The 22,593-nt window shown below is 42.7% G+C and overlaps 2 protein-coding genes across 2 annotated transcripts; one reads left to right on the top strand and one right to left on the bottom strand.

Moving 5' to 3' along the window:
• Positions 1-639: 639 nt before the first annotated feature.
• Positions 640-7,085, top strand: tcea1 (transcription elongation factor A (SII), 1). Its single transcript, XM_084546663.1, has 10 exons — positions 640-956; positions 1,861-1,923; positions 2,012-2,117; positions 2,580-2,679; positions 2,804-2,952; positions 3,052-3,108; positions 3,320-3,474; positions 3,593-3,739; positions 3,885-3,956; positions 6,007-7,085. The coding sequence occupies exons 1-10, from the start codon at positions 882-884 to the stop codon at positions 6,013-6,015; spliced, it is 933 nt and encodes a 310-aa protein (XP_084402789.1). The 5' UTR covers positions 640-881; the 3' UTR covers positions 6,016-7,085.
• A 3,512-nt stretch (positions 7,086-10,597) lies between these two features.
• rgs20 (regulator of G protein signaling 20) lies at positions 10,598-21,053 on the bottom strand (the record flags this gene model as incomplete). The annotated part of the gene is made up of 5 exons (XM_084546121.1): positions 10,598-10,808; positions 11,896-12,130; positions 12,248-12,322; positions 13,208-13,374; positions 20,865-21,053. The coding sequence occupies 5 exons, from the start codon at positions 21,051-21,053 to the stop codon at positions 10,620-10,622; spliced, it is 855 nt and encodes a 284-aa protein (XP_084402247.1). The 3' UTR covers positions 10,598-10,619.
• Positions 21,054-22,593: the final 1,540 nt, after the last annotated feature.

Genomic DNA, 22,593 nt, shown 5'->3' on the forward strand with positions numbered 1-22,593 from the left:
GATTTTTTTCCCATTCTTTATTTTAATTACTATCATAGATGTGAGGACATGGACTTATTTTATTAATTTAAAGGGCAGTGGAGCACGTGAAGACAAGGCATTCATGTTTTTTCTTGCTTCCTCATCTTGTTAATTGCTGCCGAATGTTAATTGTGATTTCTCAGATCAGGCCTTGCAGTCTGCGATCATAAGCCTTCAACTAATTATCAGGTGTCTACTGAATAGTCTTATATTTATTCATTTATTTATTTATTTCGTTTAATTAGAAGTTTGTGAAAATAGCCCCATCACAATTTCTGACATGTAGAGTTAATGTTTTCAATTTGCCTTTAGTCCACAAACACTCAATAATTATACTTAAACACGAGATAATGTTGCAGTGTTGATATTATCGTAAATATTTGGCTATTTAATGCTCTGTGGTTTTATTTAATATAACTCTGAACAATAGTCTGTTAATATTTTAATCTGAGTCGTCTTCACCAACACAATCTATTGTTGAACCAAGATGCAAGTGGCACTTTGGCGCTATCTAACGACCGGCAGCGAAACTAATTAAAATGCTGGCTTTGTTCAGGGAACCAGAAGAACAGGCATTTGTGCAGAATTAAACAAAAAGCAGAATTATGTCTATCTTTTCTGATTAAATCAACGGGGCGATGATTGTTATGACAGCTCCATCTTGAGTTCTGTCTCGATTAACTCCCCCTTGAACTCATCGTGCATCGACTCGTCAGGTCTGCTACACAGCGGAGGGTCAGTGTGCGGTCCCGGTCCGCCAAGTAGACGCCGCCGCTTTTACTTCAGTGGCGTGGTCTTTGTCGCTAAATTTCCTCCTCGCTCGCTCCTAATACCTTTGAATTTCCATCGCATCAGTCAACATGGGCAAAAAGGAGGAAGATGAGGTCATTAGAATCGCGAAGAAGATGGATAAAATGGCGCAGAAGAAGAACGGGGTGAGATGTGTGAGGGGAATGAATGCTTACCTGTCTGTCGTTTAGCCGATCGGGGACTGTTATGGGTTTAGCTGCTAGCTAATCGAGCCTTTAGCCGGTACCTCACTGTCAACAAAATTCTGACACCGTGTGTCATTTCACTACAGTATTATCTTCAACACTGAACCACACATTCACCCTAAACAGTAATCTCAACGGCTAGTGTACCTGAATCTATGGGTAACTAGCTAGCCGCGTACAACTAGCAGTCTTGCATGTCTGTTTATGTTAGCTGCTAGGAGTTAGCCACATAGCATCCCACTAATCATTGCTAGCTGTGTACGTTGTAACGCGATATTATGTTGTTGTCGTTTTAAGATTTGAAATAAGTATGAAACACCAGAAATAATACGAGTAAAAGCATTTTAATGTAATTTTAGTATACGTTAGGTTCGTGTAAGCGGCTAAGTAGCTAGCTTAGTTCAGTTGGAACGCTTAACTGTTAGCCGCCTAGCTGCTGTAATTGCACTACAAGTACGGTGTCGTAAAACAATAATAAAGATGCACTTGTGCGCATTAACAAGTAACTTGCCAAATATTTTAATTAATTGTTTTTAAAATGTTACGCGAGAATTAAAAATGTTATTACAGATTTTTTTTAGCCATATTTAAATGGATTATTATATCTGACCACCGAAACAAAATCGAAACTGAATGTTAGACATGAAAGAAACGGGAATCATCACACTCTAAATTAAGAACAATTTTTCCTATATATCTTTATAAAAAAATAAAATAAAATAAAACACTTTTGCAAATTGACCAGTCTATTGATTATGTATTTTTTTTTTTCACCTGAATGGAAACGTTTTTCACTAACATCCCAAAATGACAATCCCCTCCTCCCCTCTGTTATTCTTTGCAGGCCGGGGCTTTGGATCTGTTGAAGGAGCTTCGCTGTGTCCCCATGACTCTGGAGCTGCTTCAGGTATCTTTGCTCATTTTCGTCCTCGGACCTTACTCTGGACACAGGCAGCGTTCAAACCCAGAAACTCTGACACAATGTCTTCTCACAGTCCACCAGGATCGGGATGTCCGTCAATGCCATACGCAAACAAAGCACAGACGATGAGGTTACATCCCTAGCCAAGTCCTTGATCAAGTCGTGGAAGAAGCTTTTGGGTAAATGTTATTTTCAGTGACCGTGTCATAATCAACCGTGGCATGCGTTTTGTACCCTGTCTTTATAAATCAAAATATGAATATTTTTTTATGGAAACACATTGCACTCCAAGTACACTAGCTGTCAAAAATGTCCCGTAGCTGCTTACACCTATCCTCAACCCACTGAGTTGAAAGAGAGCAGTTCAGCATCACAAACAGCCATCAGTTTTTTGTGTAATACATGCATCCTCTCATATACTGATTTTTATTAATGGTAAATAGTGTTGGAACTGTGTAGCTGGCTACACTTGTGCAGTGAAGAAACAATATTATAAGAGAATACTTAAGAGAAGCTGTTCAGCTCTCCATGGTTTTTGAAATGATTATGACAGAGTTTGACTTTACTAACTTTAATGTCACTCCATCACTCTAACTTACTTGATATTGATGCTTGCACGATTTCTATCCCTTGCTCTCCAGATGAGCCCGGAGGTGGAGATAAAAATTCAGACGAGAAGAGGAAAGAACAAACGACGCCCGTTTCTCCCTCACAGGGAAGCCCGGAGGCGAAAGAGGAAAGGTAACAAGAAAAAAGACTTAGTGCTTGTGTGTAGAAATGAAACACATTTTTACGCATTTCTCAGGATTTGTTTTTAAGATGTGGTTCACTTCAGATTTGAATCTTTGTCATTCTGCTCCCATAGCAGCTCCAGTAGTAGTTCCAGCAGCAAGAGCGAACCCACCGAAGTCTCGACCAACACGCTAATCAACACCTTTCCTCGTGCCCCGGGTACCTCCGACTCCATCAGGATCAAGTGCAGAGAGTTGATATCCAACGCTCTGCAGACTGGAGGTAATCTGTTATGACCCACTTTTAACATTACGTTTCTGTCGTTACTATCAAATTGTATATGCAGTATTTCCCAACTCCTTGAACCCTTTTCTTCTTCAGACGATCATATTGCTATCGGTGCTGATTGTGACGAACTCGGAGCACAGATTGAGGAATATATCCTTTTCATTGAGTGCAACTGAAGCATGAGTTTGTGTTGTGTAAGGTGGAGTGGGATGCTGGGATATTATTACAGTGTTTTAAATAACTGCTGTTATTTATTATAGTGCTTATTATATGAATAAGCAAATCGGAGCTATACTGTGTCTTAGTCCAGTTGTTGATTTAGTTAATGGCTCAGATTTAAATTTCCTTGACCTGCTATCACGCATCTTCCAAGAGTTTAAGAACACAGACATGAAATACAAGAACCGCGTGCGAAGCCGAATCTCAAATCTGAAGGACGTGAAAAATCCTAATTTAAGGAGGACTGTGCTATGCGGGAGTGTAACCCCCGAGCGGATGGCTAAGATGACTGCGGAGGTGGGTCGGCGGTTGACAGCACATCGAGCACTTCATTCATTGTTGATCCGTCCCGCAAAGACGGATTTAAATTCCCTTCCTCAAATGCGTCTTTATTGGTTCTCTCTTGGTTCGGTAGGAAATGGCCAGCGATGAGCTGAAAGAGATGAGAAAGAACTTGACCAAAGAGGCTGTCAGGGACCACCAGATGGCCACCACTGGGGGCACTCAAACCGACCTATTCACTTGCGGCAAATGCAAGGGGAAGTGCTGCACTTACACACAGGTAGAGATCTGTCTGCAGAAGCCTTCGCAAACGCGATGACGAAAATACGTGTGCGATTTGAAGTTGTCAGACGATCATTTATAATGTCCAGTCGGTGTGATACTGTAATGTGCGGTTTGCGGCTTTTCTTCCATTCCTTTTCCAGGTTCAAACTCGCAGTGCTGATGAGCCAATGACCACGTTCGTCTTCTGCAATGAGTGCGGAAATAGATGGAAGGTATGTTGCCTGATGCGTGTTTTGTTGATTCAGTCGTGGAAGACTTCAAAGTCTTCCGTCCTGTAGACTTCCATCATCCATCAGTCTGTCTCCACAGCAAGACCATCGACAGTCTTTTGGCTGCGTGGCGTTGTCAGAACATGTTGTTATAGGCCAGGCGCATACATGCAATAAACGGAGAAGAGACGAAGTAGAGACCATAAAATCTTTCAGAAGAAAAGAATCGGTTGCCTTTGCAATCTTCTAGACACAAATGGAGAGAGGGTTCAGGATTCACGGTCACACGTTTGAAGACAACAACGTTCATATTTTACCCAGAGAAGACGGAAAGAGAAGTAAAGTAACCCATCCTTGTAAAAATGGAAAACCGTTCTCTGAACTCCCCCAAAAAGCTTTTCATCCTCTTCCACACCTTGAGTCTGGAGTCTCTGGCCATTAATGGGTTACTCCACTGGAGTACTGCTCAATGTGCAAAAGCAGCACACCAGCCAGGTTCATCTGAACAACATCCTCTAATTGCAGATGAAACGCAGGGTCGTAAATATCCATTTCCAGCACCTTCTCATTGGAAATCTCACAGTGGCCAGAGACGGCTTTCGCGTGATAAGTCTCTGTAGGAGCCGCACAACGAAATCAGTTCAGTGTGAGGGAGATCCAGTACATGACACAGCTAGGGCTGGGCAATTAATTGAATTTTGATCACGATTTCGATTCTTGGTTCAAACGATCTCCAAATTAATAAAATCGAGTTGGAACGATTCTTTTGCCATTTTCCGTTGTCTGTGAGGTTTTTCCTGAAAGAGACGCGCATGCGCAATTCAGTCGCTCCCCCAGAGCATTCAACGCGGCCCCACGAGCTCTGTGTGTGTGTGTGTGTGTGTGTGTGTGTGTGTGTGTGTGTGTGTGTATGTGTGGTGACCTGCAACACGCATCTTATTCAGAAAACAGCGCGGTCCCGTTTGGTCGATAAAAAGGGTAAAACAAGTTCTCTTGTATGGCAACACATCTGCACCCAGTAGCGGTTTTAGGCACGGGCGAACCGGGCAGTCGCCCGTGCGGCATTTTTTCATGACACGAGCACTTGGAAAATAAATAAATAAACAAATACATCTGCGCCACTACATGGTTTTCTATTATCTGTCATATCTGTGTGGGGAACTGGCAAATTGTCGCCCCCTGCAGCTGCAGGCGCCCCTGCTTTCTGAGAAGGTGCCATGCACAGAAGGTGTGCGTGAGAAAGGGAAGAGGAGGGGGGCGCGGGGGACAGTTCACCTCTGGGTCTCTCCCAAATTGGAGGGTTACAGTGAGTTTTTTTTTTTTTTTTTTTTTGCCGAAATGCCGAATAAATGCATTTTATTTTCCAACTCAAAAATAATTGTTTGAAGAATCGTGATTTCAATCTTGACCAAAAAAAATCGTGATTCTCATTTTTTCCAAAATCGACCAGCCCTAGACACAGCCCACCACTCTGAAGCCAGAATGAATCTGTCAACAACACATCGCATACGTTTTATTTATTCTGTGATTCTTGAATTACATGAGTTGGATGTTTTGACATTGTTTATAACCTTATGTTAACAAAAAAAAAAAACATACACTAGTGTTATCTACAGTTTCTGTTAAGTGTTTAGGTGGTTTTGGATTTATTGGCTTAACTGGGGTTAAGACTTTTTTCAACAATATATAACAGGTGCAGAAAATAACTGTAGCACGTTTTCTTCACCAAAAGCAGCTGACTCACACGGGATGTGAATTAAGCCCTCATCAGAGTGTGCTTCTTGTCTGACAGTAAATGTGTGACACTGGTTGAATGTGTGTCACACACCTGCCTGCTGCGTGAAAGCGCTTCACTGCTTCATATTGTAATTCAGTGCACTATACAAACAAGGGGGAACTTAAAAGTCTCCTTTTCAGTTTACTGGATTGATTATCAATTTAGCAAAGGCTCATGTCGGCATTTGTTACACAGTTGTTTGTTAATCTCTTGGTCTTTGGTGTAAATCTGCTAATATCTACATATTAATTGCGTGTCCCTTTGTGTGTCCCCCAGTTCTGCTGAATCTCCAGGCGTCATCCATGGCACTCCGGACAAGTAGCAAAATTCCTGGACCAGGTTCTGTCGATGTATCTGCAACAGATTGGAGTTTTGTACTCTGTGGTACATGGTGCACAACATGCCAGACAAAGATGCCACTGCGGTCACCGTTTGAATAAATTTCTTGTTCATAGATTGAGCTCATTGTCAGTTCCCCAGCGCCGCCGCCGCCGCCGCCGTTGCCCCCCCTCCCCTCCATCCATCCCCGAAAAAAAAAATCTTTTACCGTTGTTATTAGTTGTTCCTCACTGTCGGGATATATGCGATCGGTCGTGTCTCTTTTATCTGCATTTTTTTACATGTAGTTTTAACACTTTGGACAATGTTGTTTTGCTTTCCCACTCACAACATTGCATTGTTTTATTTAATTTCCCAATAAAGTGTAATCCATTTGATTAGAAAGAAGTGCTTTTCATTAGTTGTCTTTTATGATGCTCGTCCAGTCCCTCCTGGTTATGTAAATCTTTAACATTATACTGACGCAATTAAGGATCTGAGAGGACGGATGTTTTGTGTGTGTGTGTGTGTGTGTGTGTGTGGTGGAGTATACATTTGTAATTGGAGGAATATTCATCACATCAAAGTGAATGCTGATGTGTGCATATTAATCCGTCTAGGGACTGGATAATGTCATTGGCTGGACCAGGGAAGATGCACAATTGTTCTCCACCCCTCTTTCTATTTTTTTTTTATTTTTTTAAATTGCCAGGTGCAGCCACTCTGTGTTGATGAGCTGCTGTGCTGCTTTACCGACACACAAACTGAACCCAGAGCCGTTATGCAAGATTAAGACTGTCTAATCCCTGAAAAGAAGGTTTGATGTTGAGGAATCGCTGATCAAAACGGATTTAATTCAAAATGTAGTCCAAGTGTGCGACATATTTTTTTGCTTTTTTTTTTTTTTTTTAATTGTCCTGTTTGTGTTAAGTGCCTCTTCTTCATGTGTATTATATAAAAGGAGTCTGCTTCGTATTGACTTTTTGTTTGTGCCTCTTTCAGCCATTTCACAAACATAAATTGAATTATGAATTTCTTCATTTAGATTTTTTTATATATTTTTTTCACTTTTTATTTTGCACAAACATGATTCCGTCATAGGCCGTGAAGCAGTGTGGTGAGCTCCGGTTGGGACCTCTCATGTTCTCCCTGAGCCTTTGTGTGTTTTCTCTGGGTGCTCCCTCCAGCTTCCTCCTGCAGTCCCAACACATGCATTTCACTTTAATCGCTGATTCTGAATTAGTTGTGCCTGTGAGTGTGAATGGTTGGTTGTCTCTCCGTGTTAGATCTGTGATAGACTGGTGACCTGTCCACAGTGTACCCCGCCTCTTGCCCGATGCCAGCTGGGACAGGCTCCAGCCTCCTTGCAGCCCTCGGGATAAGAATGGATGAACCACTGCATGGTTGAACCGTTTTAGACCTAAGATCTTTACAAATGAAGCAAGGTAAAAAGTAAAATATCACAAAGTTATGTCACTATACACCGATCAGCCACAACATTAAAACCACTGACAGGAGAAGTAAATAACATTGACCATCTTGAGACAATTCAGTGTTCTGCTGGGAAACTTTTGGACCTGGGATTTGTATGGATGTTACTGAGACATGTGGCACCCACCCCATAGCAATGACACTCCTTGATGGCAGCAGCCATCCCCAGCAGGATGCAGCCTGACACAGATACACACACAAAAACGGTTTAGGAACAACTCAAAAGAACATGAAAAACAGCACAAGGTGTTGACCTGGCCTCCAAACTCACTAGATCCCAAACTCATCAAGTATCTCTGGGATGCACTGGAACAAGGATGATCCACAGGACCCAAAGGCTTGTTTTGGAGGCACAAGGGAGACCTACACAATATTAGGAAGGTTAATGTTGGGGCTGATCGGTGTATGAAACTGCCCCATGAATCCACCGGCTGACTGGGGGCTTTCTGTGTGGAGTTTGCATGTTCTCCCTGTGTCTGCGTGGATTCTCTCCAGGTACTCGGGTTTCCTCCCACCGTCCAAAGACATGCTCGTTAGGTTTACTGGTGATTCTAAATTGGCCGTAGGTGTGCATGTGAGTGCGAATGGTTGTCTGTCTCTCTGTGTTAGCCCTGCGATAGACTGGTCGACCTGTCCATGCCTCTCGCCTGTGGTTACAGAAGATGAATGAATGATTAACTTATTTTGCCCTAACATCCTCCTGCATTGAAAACACCCAAATCTACACAATGGTAGAGAACTGTTTCGCTGATTATCTGCTAATTTATTGAAGACATACTCATACTCTTTCCAGTAGAACGAGTGACTTGGGTGAAATAAGTTTCAGGGAAACTTGAAGACCTCGGGGGTTAAGTGATCAAATCATGCCACGAGCCAGTAAAATTATTGTGCTTTTATTTTTTATCTTAATCGAAAATGCCCACAAGTCATTATTTTCTTGGAGAGTAGCAGAAAAAAATAAATAACTAAACCATATACTGTAAACATTCACATTATTTTTTTTTAAAATGTATTCTTCAGTAAACTCAGCGCAAAATAACACATTTCATATAGTAAACAGAAGAAGAAACAACATTTATAGGCATCACTCCAAACCATTGGCTTAGATTGTGTTTTGAGGTTGATCTGCACGGTGCACCCATCAGCTCAAATTGCACATAGTTAAGTTACACCCTCCTAAGACGAGCAGAAGTGAAGCACACAGGTTGGCGAGGCGTTGCAATCAACCGCCCGTTGCCCAGTTTGCCCTCGGCTGATAAAGACCGTCGTCCCCCACCCCTCCCCTACCCTCTCCTCTCCTTTCCGAGCCACCAAAGTGAACTGATGTAGTCCCGGCTAAGGGATCAAGACAAAACACGCGTGATAATTTGGCCAATGAGAGGGACAATTACCAGTGAACTGGCTTCGTGCTCCGGCAACTGCTCTTGACGGCAAGAGTCTGAAAACAACAGGTTGCCCATGAGAAAGATGTCGTAAAACTTGAATGTCAAGGCACTTCCCCATGTGAGGATATTGTCTTTGAGTGACACGTCTGTGAGGCAACAACGTAATTCAACTAAAACTATCAGAATACACAAAAGTGTTGGAAAACTTGGCAACTCCAATTTTTAGTCTCTCGTCGAACATGTGGACACAGTTTACGTGGTGGCTTTGGTGCTGCTGCTTCTAACCCCGGCCCGAGCCCAGCGTCCATCCTCGCCGCCAAACAGTTTTACATCAATAATACTATCATTGTGTCACAAGTCAAATCTTCCAAGATGAATCTCACACAGCGGTGCTTTATTTTTTAACACGTGTGTCATTTCTGGGTATAGCAAGTTCTTGTTTAGTTTATTTGTAATTATTGCTAAAACGTAGAGTTTAATCAGTTCTCTTCCAATTAGTCTGTTAACGGCCGGTCAGCATCCACAGGCAAACATCTAATCACATAAATAAAGGATAAAAGTAATTTTTTAAATAGTATTTTGGGAACGCTTTCTTGCAAAGCCAGACAAGAAGATCATCTTACCTCTGCATGAAAGCAGAATCTGTGTATTTCTAAAACTCTTACTATATAAATAATAAATGTGCATTCTGGTTTAAAATATATTCCCCATATTTAGTTTCAATTGATAAACAAAAATACTTTATCTGGTGAATTTGGTTCTTACTTCTGGTAAAAAATATATTGAACTTACAAGGTGTGCAGTGAATAACACTTGATTAATAAAAAGAAAATAACAATAATAATAATGAAGTAGGCAATTCTCTGTGGTTAAGAGTAACGAAAGCTAACGCACCCTCCCATCATCGATTTAAGTTTCTTAAGGGAACAAATTGCACGCCGTGACAAGAGCTGCTGTCACTTTCTCTTCCTTCACCCGCTGCCACGCTTGTCTTTTTTTTTTTCTTGGATCACGCGCAGGTTCTATGTGAACTGGAGTTGCCAAGTCGCTGTCACAGGTACCAAAGTGTGAGGTTAGGAAACGAAACAGGGTGAAACCAAGGTAAAATCATACAGTACCCCACAAAGCTGCCTGCAAGTAGAGCTAACACGTAGCCTTTGACTTGAGCTTTGATTTTCATACGCAGTAAATAGAACCAGGCGTTTCCACATAAAATACCCCACAATTCCATTTTTACTATTTACAAACTCATAAATATATAGTCTACAGTAGGAATCATTTCCCTCCCCCCAAACAATCATACAAAAAAACAACAGACCATAAAAAACTCTGAACACAAATAAAATAGATTATTTCTATCAAAAGAAAGCAAAAAGAAAAACCAGAAATAAAATGTATTCATATTCCTTTGGAGTGTTTTGCTATGTTGATCTGTAGCAGTACTTGTGATGTCGAGCCCTCGGGAGATTTTGAGACCTGAGTGTCTTCGGTCAGGTGCAGATCACAATAGCGCTGAGATCCCTGGGAGGGGGGCCAGGCCTCGAAGCCTGGCTCATGTAATCCTACACTGAACATACAAAGAAACATTTAAAAAAAATAAATAAATAAAAATCAGAGTGAAGGATTATGGGGGGAGGAGGGGTAGTGGGTGGGGTTGGGAGGGGGGTAGTTAAAAGATCACAGGTCATCACCGCCCTAAGATTCGGGGGACTGCTCTGACAGAGTGTTGAGCAGGTTTTTGTAGGCCAGGGAGTTCATGTAGCGGGGATACGAGTCTCTTTGCATTAGTGTGTAGATCTGCAGCTGGGCGTCGTCGAATGTGTGCGAGTTGGGCTCCAGCATGTTCCTGTTGATCGCCTCTCGCACGCGGGAGTCGAGGCTCACCTGGGAGTCAAGAGAACAAACTGTCAGGAAATAAACTACGAAAACAACAACATTTGACTTAAAAAAAAACATATTGTTCACTTTCTAACAGGCAGATGTGATAATAAGTTCTGGGGTCGAGGCCCAGGCAAAGACGGTATGGTCCCCCTAGTCAAAACTAGCAAAATCTGTCATAAGGTAGATAGAAAGTGGCTCTGGGAGGGTTGTGGAGTCGTGTCACTGTGGGTTCTTCACAGGTTTAAAGGGTTTCATGGATGTCATTGCAAAATATGCCATTTTTTGCCCAAACAATTGCTTAGTTTGCCTGTCCTGAAATGACGTGGCATGCGAGTGGTCCGATCACAGCTTGAAGCACAGTGCGGACACAACCAAGAAGCACTAAAGACGCATTTGGAGTTTTTTTGGGCCACCTGTGACCGTGTTCTCTTAGTAATGTGAACACAAAGTGTGTCCCGGCCACACTACAGTCTGCCATGTCAGCGGACATCCTCTGCGCAAGTGAGCGAGTTCGCTGACAAGAAGCTAGCTGGTTAGCTTAGCTGCGCATAAAAATAAGAAACGGGGATGCAGCTTGCTTACATTTTGCCTAAAGATAATAAAAATACACCTTACAGATGTCTAAAGATAACAACATAACGTGTTTGTTAAAAAACGGACAATGTCTTATTTGGCGGCGGTTTTCTTTCTGTTCCTTGTTTGGGACCGGTAATCTCAGCGGGTTGCCTGGCAACCGCTCAAGGGTTGAGAGACAGGCTGGCATATAATCCCCTAAAAGACCTTCAGTTTTTCAACAGATTAAAGAAACCCTGTCCAATGTGATAATTAGCATTAGAGATGCTGGTAGGTGGACTATTTTACCAATGGACAGAGGTAAGGTAGCTTATTCCACAATCTTTATGCGGAGCTAAGCTAACGTGCTGTTAGCTGTAGCTTAATGTTTACCAAAAAGAACTTTAAGCATTGTTAATCTTGACCAACACAAATCCAAAAAAAGAACTATTGCTTGAGATAAGACGCTCTTTCAAGTTTTACTCTTGAAACACAAACATTTCTCATTATAATCATCGTGAAAATCAAGCCGTCAGACCTCTTTAGGCGACAGAATGGAGATGTAGTCCTCGTAGATGACCCGGGCCTTCTCCTCTATCGCGCTCTTATTGGTCTCTTTGCTGAACTCCTCGCAGGCCAGCCAGAAGAGCATGTTCTCCTCGCTGAACTCAGTGCGAAGAAACTGCCGGAATGAGTTCCTCCCACCCGGGCAGCACATCAGCTTGTCGAACGACTGGCCCCACGAGCGCACCTCCTCCAACGTGGGTTTAGGACTGCACAGGACACGAGGACAAGGAGGTGAGTGGCTTCAACATTTTGGAAGAAACAATAACAATAATAATAATAAAAAAAAAAAGGTATTTAATAAATGTGTGGCGGTTTGTGCTGACCAGTCTTCACAGTCTGCGGTCCCTTCCTTGACGTCATACGATGCCTTTCGGTTCCTGTCATCTCGGTCTTCATTCCTAGACATGATGTAAGTTCTCTTCAGTCATTTATTCATTTATTAAATAGTGATATAATAATCTTAATGTAAATATCTATATTTATATTCCGTGTATGGTTGTGTGTGACATAGACGTTCTTTCACTGTCACACTCAAGTCTGTGTAGACTGGATATTTGTAGCAATGCAACAAATGATTATTGCCATCATGATTACTCTCTTGATTGTGTATTAATTAGGGGAAATAATGGTCATTTTAATTACCCAAAGCCCAAAAAGATGTATTCAAGTAGCCTGATTTACTTTACCACTAGTCTGAGTAATACATGACGGAGAAAACCACCACATCCTCACCTTTAACAAGCTCAGAATAATAGGCTGTATATACTATATCCTTTTAATTTATACGCATTAAAACCTCTTTAACCGACTAACTGCATTCTTAGAGTACCAGTACCACAAACCTTTAATACAGTAAATGGTAATATTAATACATACTTAAGTTAGCTGTATGTATGTAACTGCACCTTGCACTATATGGCATTGCCAGACCTAATTTGTTGGCCAAAAAAGTTGATTACTGGCCAAGATTTTTTGAATTCTGATTCTGTCCGAATTGACATTAAGAACTGCTGCAGCACACATTGACCGCTTGTGATTCTTTGCCTAACAGATGTATTCCCAGCAGATATACGGGTGACGTTTCCGTTGCATTCCATGAATAAAATATGGCCCGTCCTCGACAAACGTCCACAGATCACATGCAAAAAAAATGTCAAGAACACAAGACACGAGCCAAAAGCCTGCTGTTGAGACACGGCGGCTCAGACTGCGCTGTCGGGTGTGCGGTAATGTCAGCCACGCTGGGCCGCCGATGAGAGGGTTCTCGGTCGGGGGAGACCTACCAGGAGCAGCTACAGCAGCAGCACCAGCAGAAGCAACATGCATTCGAGCCCCGTGGGTTGGCCTGGCCCGGCTGGTCCTGCTGGGCCGGTGCAGTTCCCCCCGCTGCCGACTCCTGCTGCACCGACATCTGCCTCTTTCGCATCTCCATCCGCTCTGATCCCATGGGCTATAGACAGAGGGGAAGGGAGAGGGAGGCACTGGGTTTTAGTCTGTCAGGAATAGTATTAAACTGAAATCTTGTCTAGTGATGCATTTGTGCAGTACGAGTCAGTGCCAGTGCAATATGGGAGGTGCCATAAGACAGTAGGGGTGATGGCAGCGTGGAATCCCGACCGTGAATCCCAATCTGCCAGCACTTTCACCGGGATAAAGACGGAACTGTCATTTAGATTACACTCACCAGTTGACACCCAGTTTGTTATATGTGCAGTGCTGCTGATGCCGTCCGCCTGAATGTGCATGTGCAGGCATGCTCAGAGGTCACACTGTAAAGGAATGCCTGTTTCCACTATTGAAAGTACGGAGGAGTAATTTGCTGATTTTGCCTTCCCTGCTGTCAAATATGCACTCGCCCGGGAACATTTCAGCCCTTCTCATGTGGCAGTGGGTTCCTTTACACTTTCACTGCATGTGGGGGGGGGGGAAAAAGGGATCACGGGCTCAATATCCATAATCCAAATTTGAAAATATCCCATTTCTGAATTAAAGGATTTCACCGGATCTGACTGGAGCGGTGAATGACACACTTGCAAATAACGCAAAGAGGCAAATCTCCACTTTACACTGAATTCATCATGTGCATGAAGAGCTGCTGTGCTGCAACTGTGGCTATGGATCTCTTGGCGTGTTCATCAGAATCCACTTGGTCTGTAGGCCTATAGGCTACAGACAGAATGACTTCTTGTCTGATTTTAACAAATGTGTCATCACCGGGTCAGACACTGCCAAATCCTGTCAGATCATTTATGTAACAAAGCTGTCGCTCCCAACACACGGCATCACCCGGCTACCATACCTGACACAAGAAACGATGCATTGGGAAAAAAGAAAAAAAAAAATGTCTGAAGATTTGGTACATGAGAGGAGGAGGGAGGGAGGAAGGGGGGGGCCTAAGGGCGCAGCTTGCAAATCTATAACCGCAGCATCGCTCTATCACATCCTTCCACTGAATACAATACCATTTGGTCATTTCTAAAATGGATCCGCCGTTTCGCTCAGATTTGGAGCAGGCTTCTGCTGCAGAATCCGCGCGCCTCGCCAAATGGCATGTTTTACGCGTTAGGTGTCGGGTACTTCAAAGCTGACACAATCGCAGTACGCTGTGGCTTGACTCAACAGCCAGGGACGATGAGATGGGGGGTGGGGGTGGTCGCATCCATTCAAAGGATAAATCATGATAACACCCGAATAAACCACAGCGGTCTCCTTACAGCAGCACGAAACGCCGACGACGCCGGGATCTAATGGCTCCTCCTGAGCGATTTTAAACACCAGAACCCGGTGCACACCACGTCCGTGGAAAGTGCCACCTCGAAGAACCGTAGAGCTTCATCGCCCTGGACGACCACCGAAAAGACACTGCCGAGATGTGTTAAAAGCCCGCTGCACAGCTAGATAGTGACATGCCGTTAAAAAAAAAAAAAAAAAAGAAGAAGAAGAAGAAAAAAAAAAGAAATGCCGGGAAACGGCCTCAAACGCAGCGCCCACGAAATGCCCCTGCAATGATACATCGGTTTTCTACAAGTACTTACAATTTCACCATGTATGCACAGCGCGAAGAGGTAATTCTTTGCCTTGATTACATCCGATGGCACATAAGGCTTTTTTCCCCCCCGACCGGCTGCTTCAAGTCAGTACGCATGCGTCTTCTCTCCAACTCGTAGTAGCCCAGTGAAGAGCGTAAAAGCCCGACAGTAAGGCACAGGTTTACTGCGCCTTGTGTTTGAGCGACTCCAGAAACGGATCATTCATGCACGGCGTCAGTTTGGATTAAACAGGAATAAAACATTATTATTTTTTTTAATTATTATTCAATCATCATCAATCATCTAAATATCAATTATCTAGATGATTGATATTCATAAAGGTTAAACTATATAAAGGGAAAAAAACAAATAATACTAAAAAGTGTCAGAAGAATCAGCTAAAAAGAATCAACTTTAGTTTGAAGTCGCTGTCTATGGTGCTGAAACAGCAGCTAAAGGAGTGAACAGGCAGACAGTGGTGTATAATGTGATACACATATATAAAGGGCCTAAATACAGGCAAACTCCAGGGGAGATGCTGCAATACATGCATGCAAATCCACATCTACACAGTCTGTTTTATTTGCCCTCAAGTGGTTTTATCCTGAATATGTTATATCGCTTTGACAATCAAGGGGTTTGCACTGCTTCTCCATCTCTAACAATCTCCCTCTCTAACAATCATGACCTTACATTTCATCCACACTGCCTACACTGCATCCTGGTCTGTTCCGTTTCCACCTCTCTTTGCAGATTACTACCAGGCTCCTGTGTGTCTCAAGTAATCCACAGTAAAGGCCCGCAACTGATGAAAATGTGGAAGGCAACACTGCCATCTGAAGGCAGCTGGAACTACAGCACGATATGAAGGAATCGTGTGCTGACTTATAGTGCCTTAGTTTCCACGTGCAACCCTGAGAGCCTCGGCCACGTTTCATAAGATGCCCTCTCTTTAATACGACCCCAGTGGTTTATGCGTATGTGCACGAGTCTTATACTGCATGGATCAAGATGCAGAGTCAAGCTGGAGTCAATGTGATCTGTTGCACGGCATCACTAATGGCTTTCCTTATAGAATGCACGCACATGCCTTGCTTTCTGTAATCACCAGATGGCACTCTGCGCTCAATACCTGTCCATTCTGCAAAACTCCACAGCAGCGCGCCCTTTTCCACGAACTTCATTTACACCAGTGCATTTGCGCTCCTGCCTTCCGGGGGCCATGCAGTCAACACCATGAAAACCAATCTCGCCAGTTGCACATTAAGAAGTGCCACAGGATGTGAGTGTGGGGAGCCTGTGGAGAGCTGTTCTTGCACTGTCCGCACAGACCCGGCGCTGCTCTGTTTCACCGCCGATGGACGTCAAGAAACGAAGAGGGGCGTTGGATTGCGTTCATTTCCTGATTGATCACCGCATTTCTGACTGCGCTTAAGTGGCGGCGTGCCCGGAGCATCCACACATCCTTACCCCACCACCCCTGAGATATTAGACATGTGACTTTCTCTACAGCACTTCATTTAACACCTTCCCTTGTGTTCATGTTACGCAACACAGACCCACAAATAGCGCTGTGAGATTGATACACACACACACACGGGCAACGAATGATACTCGTCCTGTTGTGACTCGGTGCACACACTCTTTTCCCTCTCAGGGCACAACGCCAAGTGGAGGAGGGAGTGTGTCTGAACACACAAGGTCGCAGGGGACAGTAGGCCGACAGAGCTGTGTGACAAGATGAATAAAGTATTTTTCAGTGTGTGATAAAGGGGATTCAAATCACAGTCTAGCTTAAAGGAAAGTAACTTCCGATTCAATCACTGCAGCTCAACTTGCAGATAGGGACCAGATAGGGAATGTGGTTACCACTCACACCAAAAGACCATCGTCTCGGAGTACTCTGCAGGTGAAGTTGTTCCGTCACAGCGTAAAAAAAAAAAAACGGCAAGAGAATAAAGTAGAGTCTGAATTTAATTTCCCCATCCAATACATTTCTCCGTCTCCCCCAGGTGTGTTGCTCAAGTTGCTCTTTGTACTGTAAATGTCAGGCTCAGGCTTAATAACGCGTAATCAGCGCGTTAATCCTCGTAACCAAGTTACGCCGACATCTGTTCTTTTGTTTTTTAGCTTAACGCCACATTATCAACACAACTGAATAAGCGGCAGGTCTCCTTCTTCAGAACACTATCTGCAACGTCTAGATCACAGGTGTCAAACATATGGCCGGCGAGCCATAAGCGGCCCGCCAAAGTGTCTAATCTGGCCACTTTCAGTGAAAATAACTGTTATTCCTAATTTGTCCACTGAGACCCAGGACTAAACAGCAGACGCTGTTACTTTTTTTAAAAAAAGGATACTTTATTAAATGTAAACTTTCTCCTAATTTACTTGTTCTTCTTTGCACTAAAACAAATGGAAAAAGTCCAGAGTTGTCGTTACTTATACGTTGTTACGCTATTATCCTACTGGGTCAGGCCCCGGCTGTATGTGGCCCCCGAACTAAAACGAGTTTGACACCCTTAGTCTAGATTAAGATTAAAATGAAAAATGCAAAAGCAAAAAGTAATACTACAAATAGATACAAGTACAATACAAGTATGTGTTTGTGTGTCCATATTTATATATATTTTGTGTACACAACAATCCTGTGTTCATATCAATACCTTATTCAGGTATACAGAGAACTACTTTTAACCAGAGTCAAACTCCTAATTCCGAATTCCCATGCGTGTGTGCACACACGGTCAAATAAAGCCGATTCTGATTCTGAAATGGATTAATGATTAAATCTGACTCTGCTCAAGATGTGAGCAAGTAAACAGAGGCTAACGCTGATGCTGCATCTCTTGGGAGGACTTGAAGCAACTTCCTACTGAACAGACCAGGAAGTTGCTTCAAGTCCTCCCACACCATAAATATGTGGTACATTCTATACCTTTATTCATCTTAATGGTCTCTATTGTAAATGTGTTATTGTAGGTTTGTCCTTCGTGGATCCCTGCGTCATCGCTCTCCCTGTTTTTTTTTTTTTTTACCCCCTGAAACGTTATCTGAAGGGAGATTTTATTATCAGAATCCAGTTTCTAAGGACTGAGAGCGTATCCTTTAAGATATAAATGCCCTTGACGTCGTTTTGCGGTATAGAAATACATAAATATATAAATGTTACTTGAATGGACCTGACTTGAAAAAGTGAAAGTACTCGCAAATGTACACACAGACAATAAATGTGCACACAGACAATACGGTTCACTACTTGGTATGTACAAGAGCGACTAAGGACATCAATAGTCACTAAGTAGAAGGAGGTCTCTCCGCTCTGTTGACGAGGATTCTGAAATGAAGGTTACAAGGCCCCGTCTTTTTCAGGACATGCCAATTATCATTCCCGTAATTGTATCTGGACTCTGTGATAATGTTTCATTCCGATCATAACAACTGGAGCCGTACCAAGCAGACCCAAGAATTTATTGTACTCTCTTGTGTACAACTGTGCCTGCTTATGATAAAGCTATGCCATTTATGTGATAGAAAAACAGGTGCACATCTACAGAGAGTAAAATGGGTGCATAACAATCATGAACTGACTGCATGACCGGTCACATTACATGCCCGATATTAAAAGCTTGATGTGAATCATTATCACCCTGTTTCCTAGAGGTCTGACCGTGTAATTCTGATGTTCGTGGTTCGAGTACGGCTGGGGACATTTTGTTGCATCCTTGAAAAAGGCCGACAGCTCCCTGGCTCTTAAGCTACTTTAAAACAGTTTGGGCGACACAGCTAACATTTTAGTCATTCCTGCTGGCGAGAGCGTGAGAGACTGATGATTTCATGGAGTTATGAACTTAAAAGCATCCTGCAGTCAGAATAAGTGAAAACACCTGTGTAGTGCAGGGTCTCATTTACACCTGTGTTTTACCTCCTATATCATTTAAAATGTGCAGTGAAATTTTTTCCATATCTGAAGATGGCATATACTGCAATATATCTGTAATGTTCGTACAAATAATCTTCTTGTCTTTTTGCATGTACTATGATTCGTGTATTTCTGGATACTGACAGAACATTAAAGTGTGGATGCTTTCAGTTAAACTATGAGGGTATTCAAAGCACTAAATGTAATGACACTAACTTAGAGGCTGTTTCATGGACAGGTTTGTGACATTATTTCATTATTTCTTTGTCAGTTAAGCGGGTAAAAGGTCTGCAGATGACTCCAACTGTGATGTTTGGGAGCTGTTGTAAATAAAGACAAAGCTTAAACAGAAGCAACTTTACTTGTTTTAGTTTTCTTGAAGACAATTCGGCCCTCGTCCAAGAGGCTTCTTCAGTTCCTAATGATGGAGTTTAGGTTTTTATTAGGAACATTTGTGGGTGGTACAACCTGAAGCTCACCTGACTAGGGTCTGTTAACGACCTGCAATTAAATCCTGTCCTGCATTTATCACATTTGGTAGCGCTGTAAGGACTCATTAAGGCGGGCGAGCTTTGGCTCATTAACAGACCCCAGTAGCGTGAGTTTCAAGTGCGCATGAGTGGCTTCGAGAAAATCTCCAACAGTTGCCTTTGTTTTAGCTGTGTTTTTGTACCATGACCTGGATGACCGAGAAACTTTGCAGACATATTGCGTTCTTAAGAGCTACCAGAGTAAGTGATGCAGGCCTGGAACTGCAGAAACAAACTCCATCCATCAGAGAGATAGCAGAAACCACATCAAGAGTTTGGTGCGTTCAGAGAAAAGGCCTATTGCAGGGCTAGCACAGAGAGACAGACAACCATTCGCACTCATACCTACGGCCAATTTAGAATCACCAATTAACCTAACCAGTATGTCTCTGGACAGTGGGAGGAAGTGGGAGGTACCCGAAGTGAACCCACGCAGACACAGGGAGAACATAACAACACAGAAAGGCCCCAGTCGGCCCGTGGATTTGAACCCAGAACCTTCTTGGTGTGAGACGTCAGTGTGCCGCCCCCATCATGTATGCGATGGATATATCTTTTGATAATGGATAAAAAAAAAGCAAAATAATTGTCAAACAGGACGTATGGGCCTATAGGACTCTATATGTAAGTGTTACAATATGAAACAGTTTGAATTCAAACCTTCCTGGTCATGGGATAACCATCTGTAAAGTAAAATGACCTGAAACGACTCCCATCCAATTCTAGAAGCTCTAGATCTCCTCCCCCGTCGTCCCCTCACAATCCCTTCCTCTCCGTGAATAGTAACGTAGCTCTCCTTACTACAGAAAGCCACTGGAAATCTTTATTTATCCAGTTACCGAGAATCATTCCGCTGCCAAACTCCAACTTAAACCACACTCTAAGCCTCTGTATTCACAGCACTTAGCTCCTTCTTATTAAATATTACACCTGGGTGTTGATGCTGGCTGCTGGCTGCATTTCACCTTCCTGTGTGTCAGACTTTGTTTGGATGTGTGATGACTTGTATCACACTATTTCAAGGCACACTATTTTCTTCTTTTAATCTTCTTAAGCCTCGATCAGACGGGAAGTGCGTCCCTAAATAGTGCAAAAAGGGCTGCTGATGCTTAGGCAAGAGATCTGCTGTAGCTGCAATAACAACAACAACAACGAAAAAAACTAAATACGGAGGATGTTTGATTTGCTGCAGGTATCTAATGAAAAGAAACTAACATTACCTGAAGCATATAGAGCCATGTTATATTACTGATTCCTTCACAATTAAAATTAAAATTCTCTTAAAGACTCTTAAAATTGACACAACAACAAAATAAACCATTAGCTAATCAAGTAGTTTCAGTTGTCGTTTTACTAACCTGGATAGTGACTGTATTTCCTTCATTAAAATTAGCTTCATAGTAATAATCAGTGGTAAGTTTAGGATAAAGTGGGTATTAAAAATACTACATGTCCGTACCTCAAGGCACACCATCTCCTGCTCTTCTCGGTCCGGGTCATTGTAGTCAACTGAGTACCCTGCACCATGCTGGCAGGCCCGGGCCAGACTCCGTATCCGCTGCCACATCAGGGCCTTGGTGCGCCTGATCCCCCGCAGAGCAGACGTGGGCCTGATCTCCCACTGCTTCACCGCTCTAGCACATGGCATGCTACGACCATGAGGCCTCACTCGCCACGTGAGGCTCGAGTCTGTTTGAGACCATAAGAAATCCACGCGTCTTGCTCCGTTCCTCTATGTTTTCCCGGCGTCTGTCCTGAAGCACATTGTGGCGGAGAGAGGGAGAGAGACAGGAGGAAAAAGCATCAGTGACCCTGACGAAGAGCAGAGTGTTTACAAAGGAGAGGGCAGAAGGGGATTAGGACAATGTTCCCACTCGATGCAATCCTGATTCCTCTCTGCTTTACTGCGTCTCACCAGCTTAGGCCAGATTAAGCCTGGAGGTCTTAGTGTCTGAGTTAGATGGACAGAGAGGAAGACTAGTGACAGGCGTGGAATCATTTGTGATTGTAAATGCTCCTTGATGAGTTCCTTTGTAATACAATAGATTAAATCATGTTGGTAGTAGTGGGGAACATATGGCCCTGATGTACATGCCTCATCATTAATACACACATACACTCTGGTGGCAAGTTTGGTGCAAGTTTTTTGTTACCGAGGAGATTCTGGCATGTCGTATTTGGTCGTGCCGCTCATTACAGACGGATAAACACTGATCAAAGCTCTTCAGTGTGAGCAATCAACTGACTTCAGCCCTCTGTCATCCTCACAGAGCCACAAAGTTAAAGCACATTGTCGACCGATAACAAAAGCTGATTGTAACTGATTGGCGGGAGTCACATGTGCTGGCTTGTCATTTTCTAGCTCTTCGGGATATTTTAACTATTACTGGAAGGGGAAATACAGCTTTAGTTTTGGCTCTCCCTGCTTTTCTTTGCAAGCTTTGCTTTGTTTTTATTGTCTATTCAAATTCATATCCATGGTTTGGCAGAAAGATTGTGGACAATCCCTTTTTTTATATAAATTGTCATATTTTATTACAGTAACCTTTCAGATCCTCAACATAAGATAAAATAATCCTTTATCCTTTATTTATCCCACGGTAGGGACATAAAAGCAAAAACTACAACAGGCTACAGTAAGAAATAAGACTAAGAATAACAAAAAATAAATCCGAATGAGCAACCTACATTTACGGATTTACATGTTGCTTTATTTGTGGTGCACAACTCACATACAAATACTGTTACCTTAAATATTTTCTGTCGGTGTGAAAAATCCTGAATTAAAAGTCTGTGTGTATCACTGCAATACTACTTATTTAAGTAACAGTAACTCATAAAGCAAGAAAGAAAACGTCCCTGTAAGTGTATTTAACAGTAAGCAGTGTGCGACTGGACTCTTATCAATGATGCGTAAATACATCAGTGACTTTTTACTGCTGTATCTGATTGGACGGGAAGCTCATTTATAATACTTTAAACACATTTGGTAGACATAAAAATACATTAGGCTATATGTTTTACATGCAAATTCTTAATCTGAAAACTACTAGTGACAAAATTTAACTGTAATGAAGTACAATGTTTGCACTGAGTACAAGTAAATACAGGAAAATAAGTACCTTAAATTTCCAGTCAAGTTCAGTTACTTAATGTACTTAGTGAATGTCCTTTCATTACTTAGCTGT

This window comes from Chelon labrosus, assembly GCF_963514085.1.
Source record: "Chelon labrosus genome assembly, chromosome: 6".
Classification (NCBI taxonomy): Eukaryota; Metazoa; Chordata; class Actinopteri; order Mugiliformes; family Mugilidae; genus Chelon; species Chelon labrosus.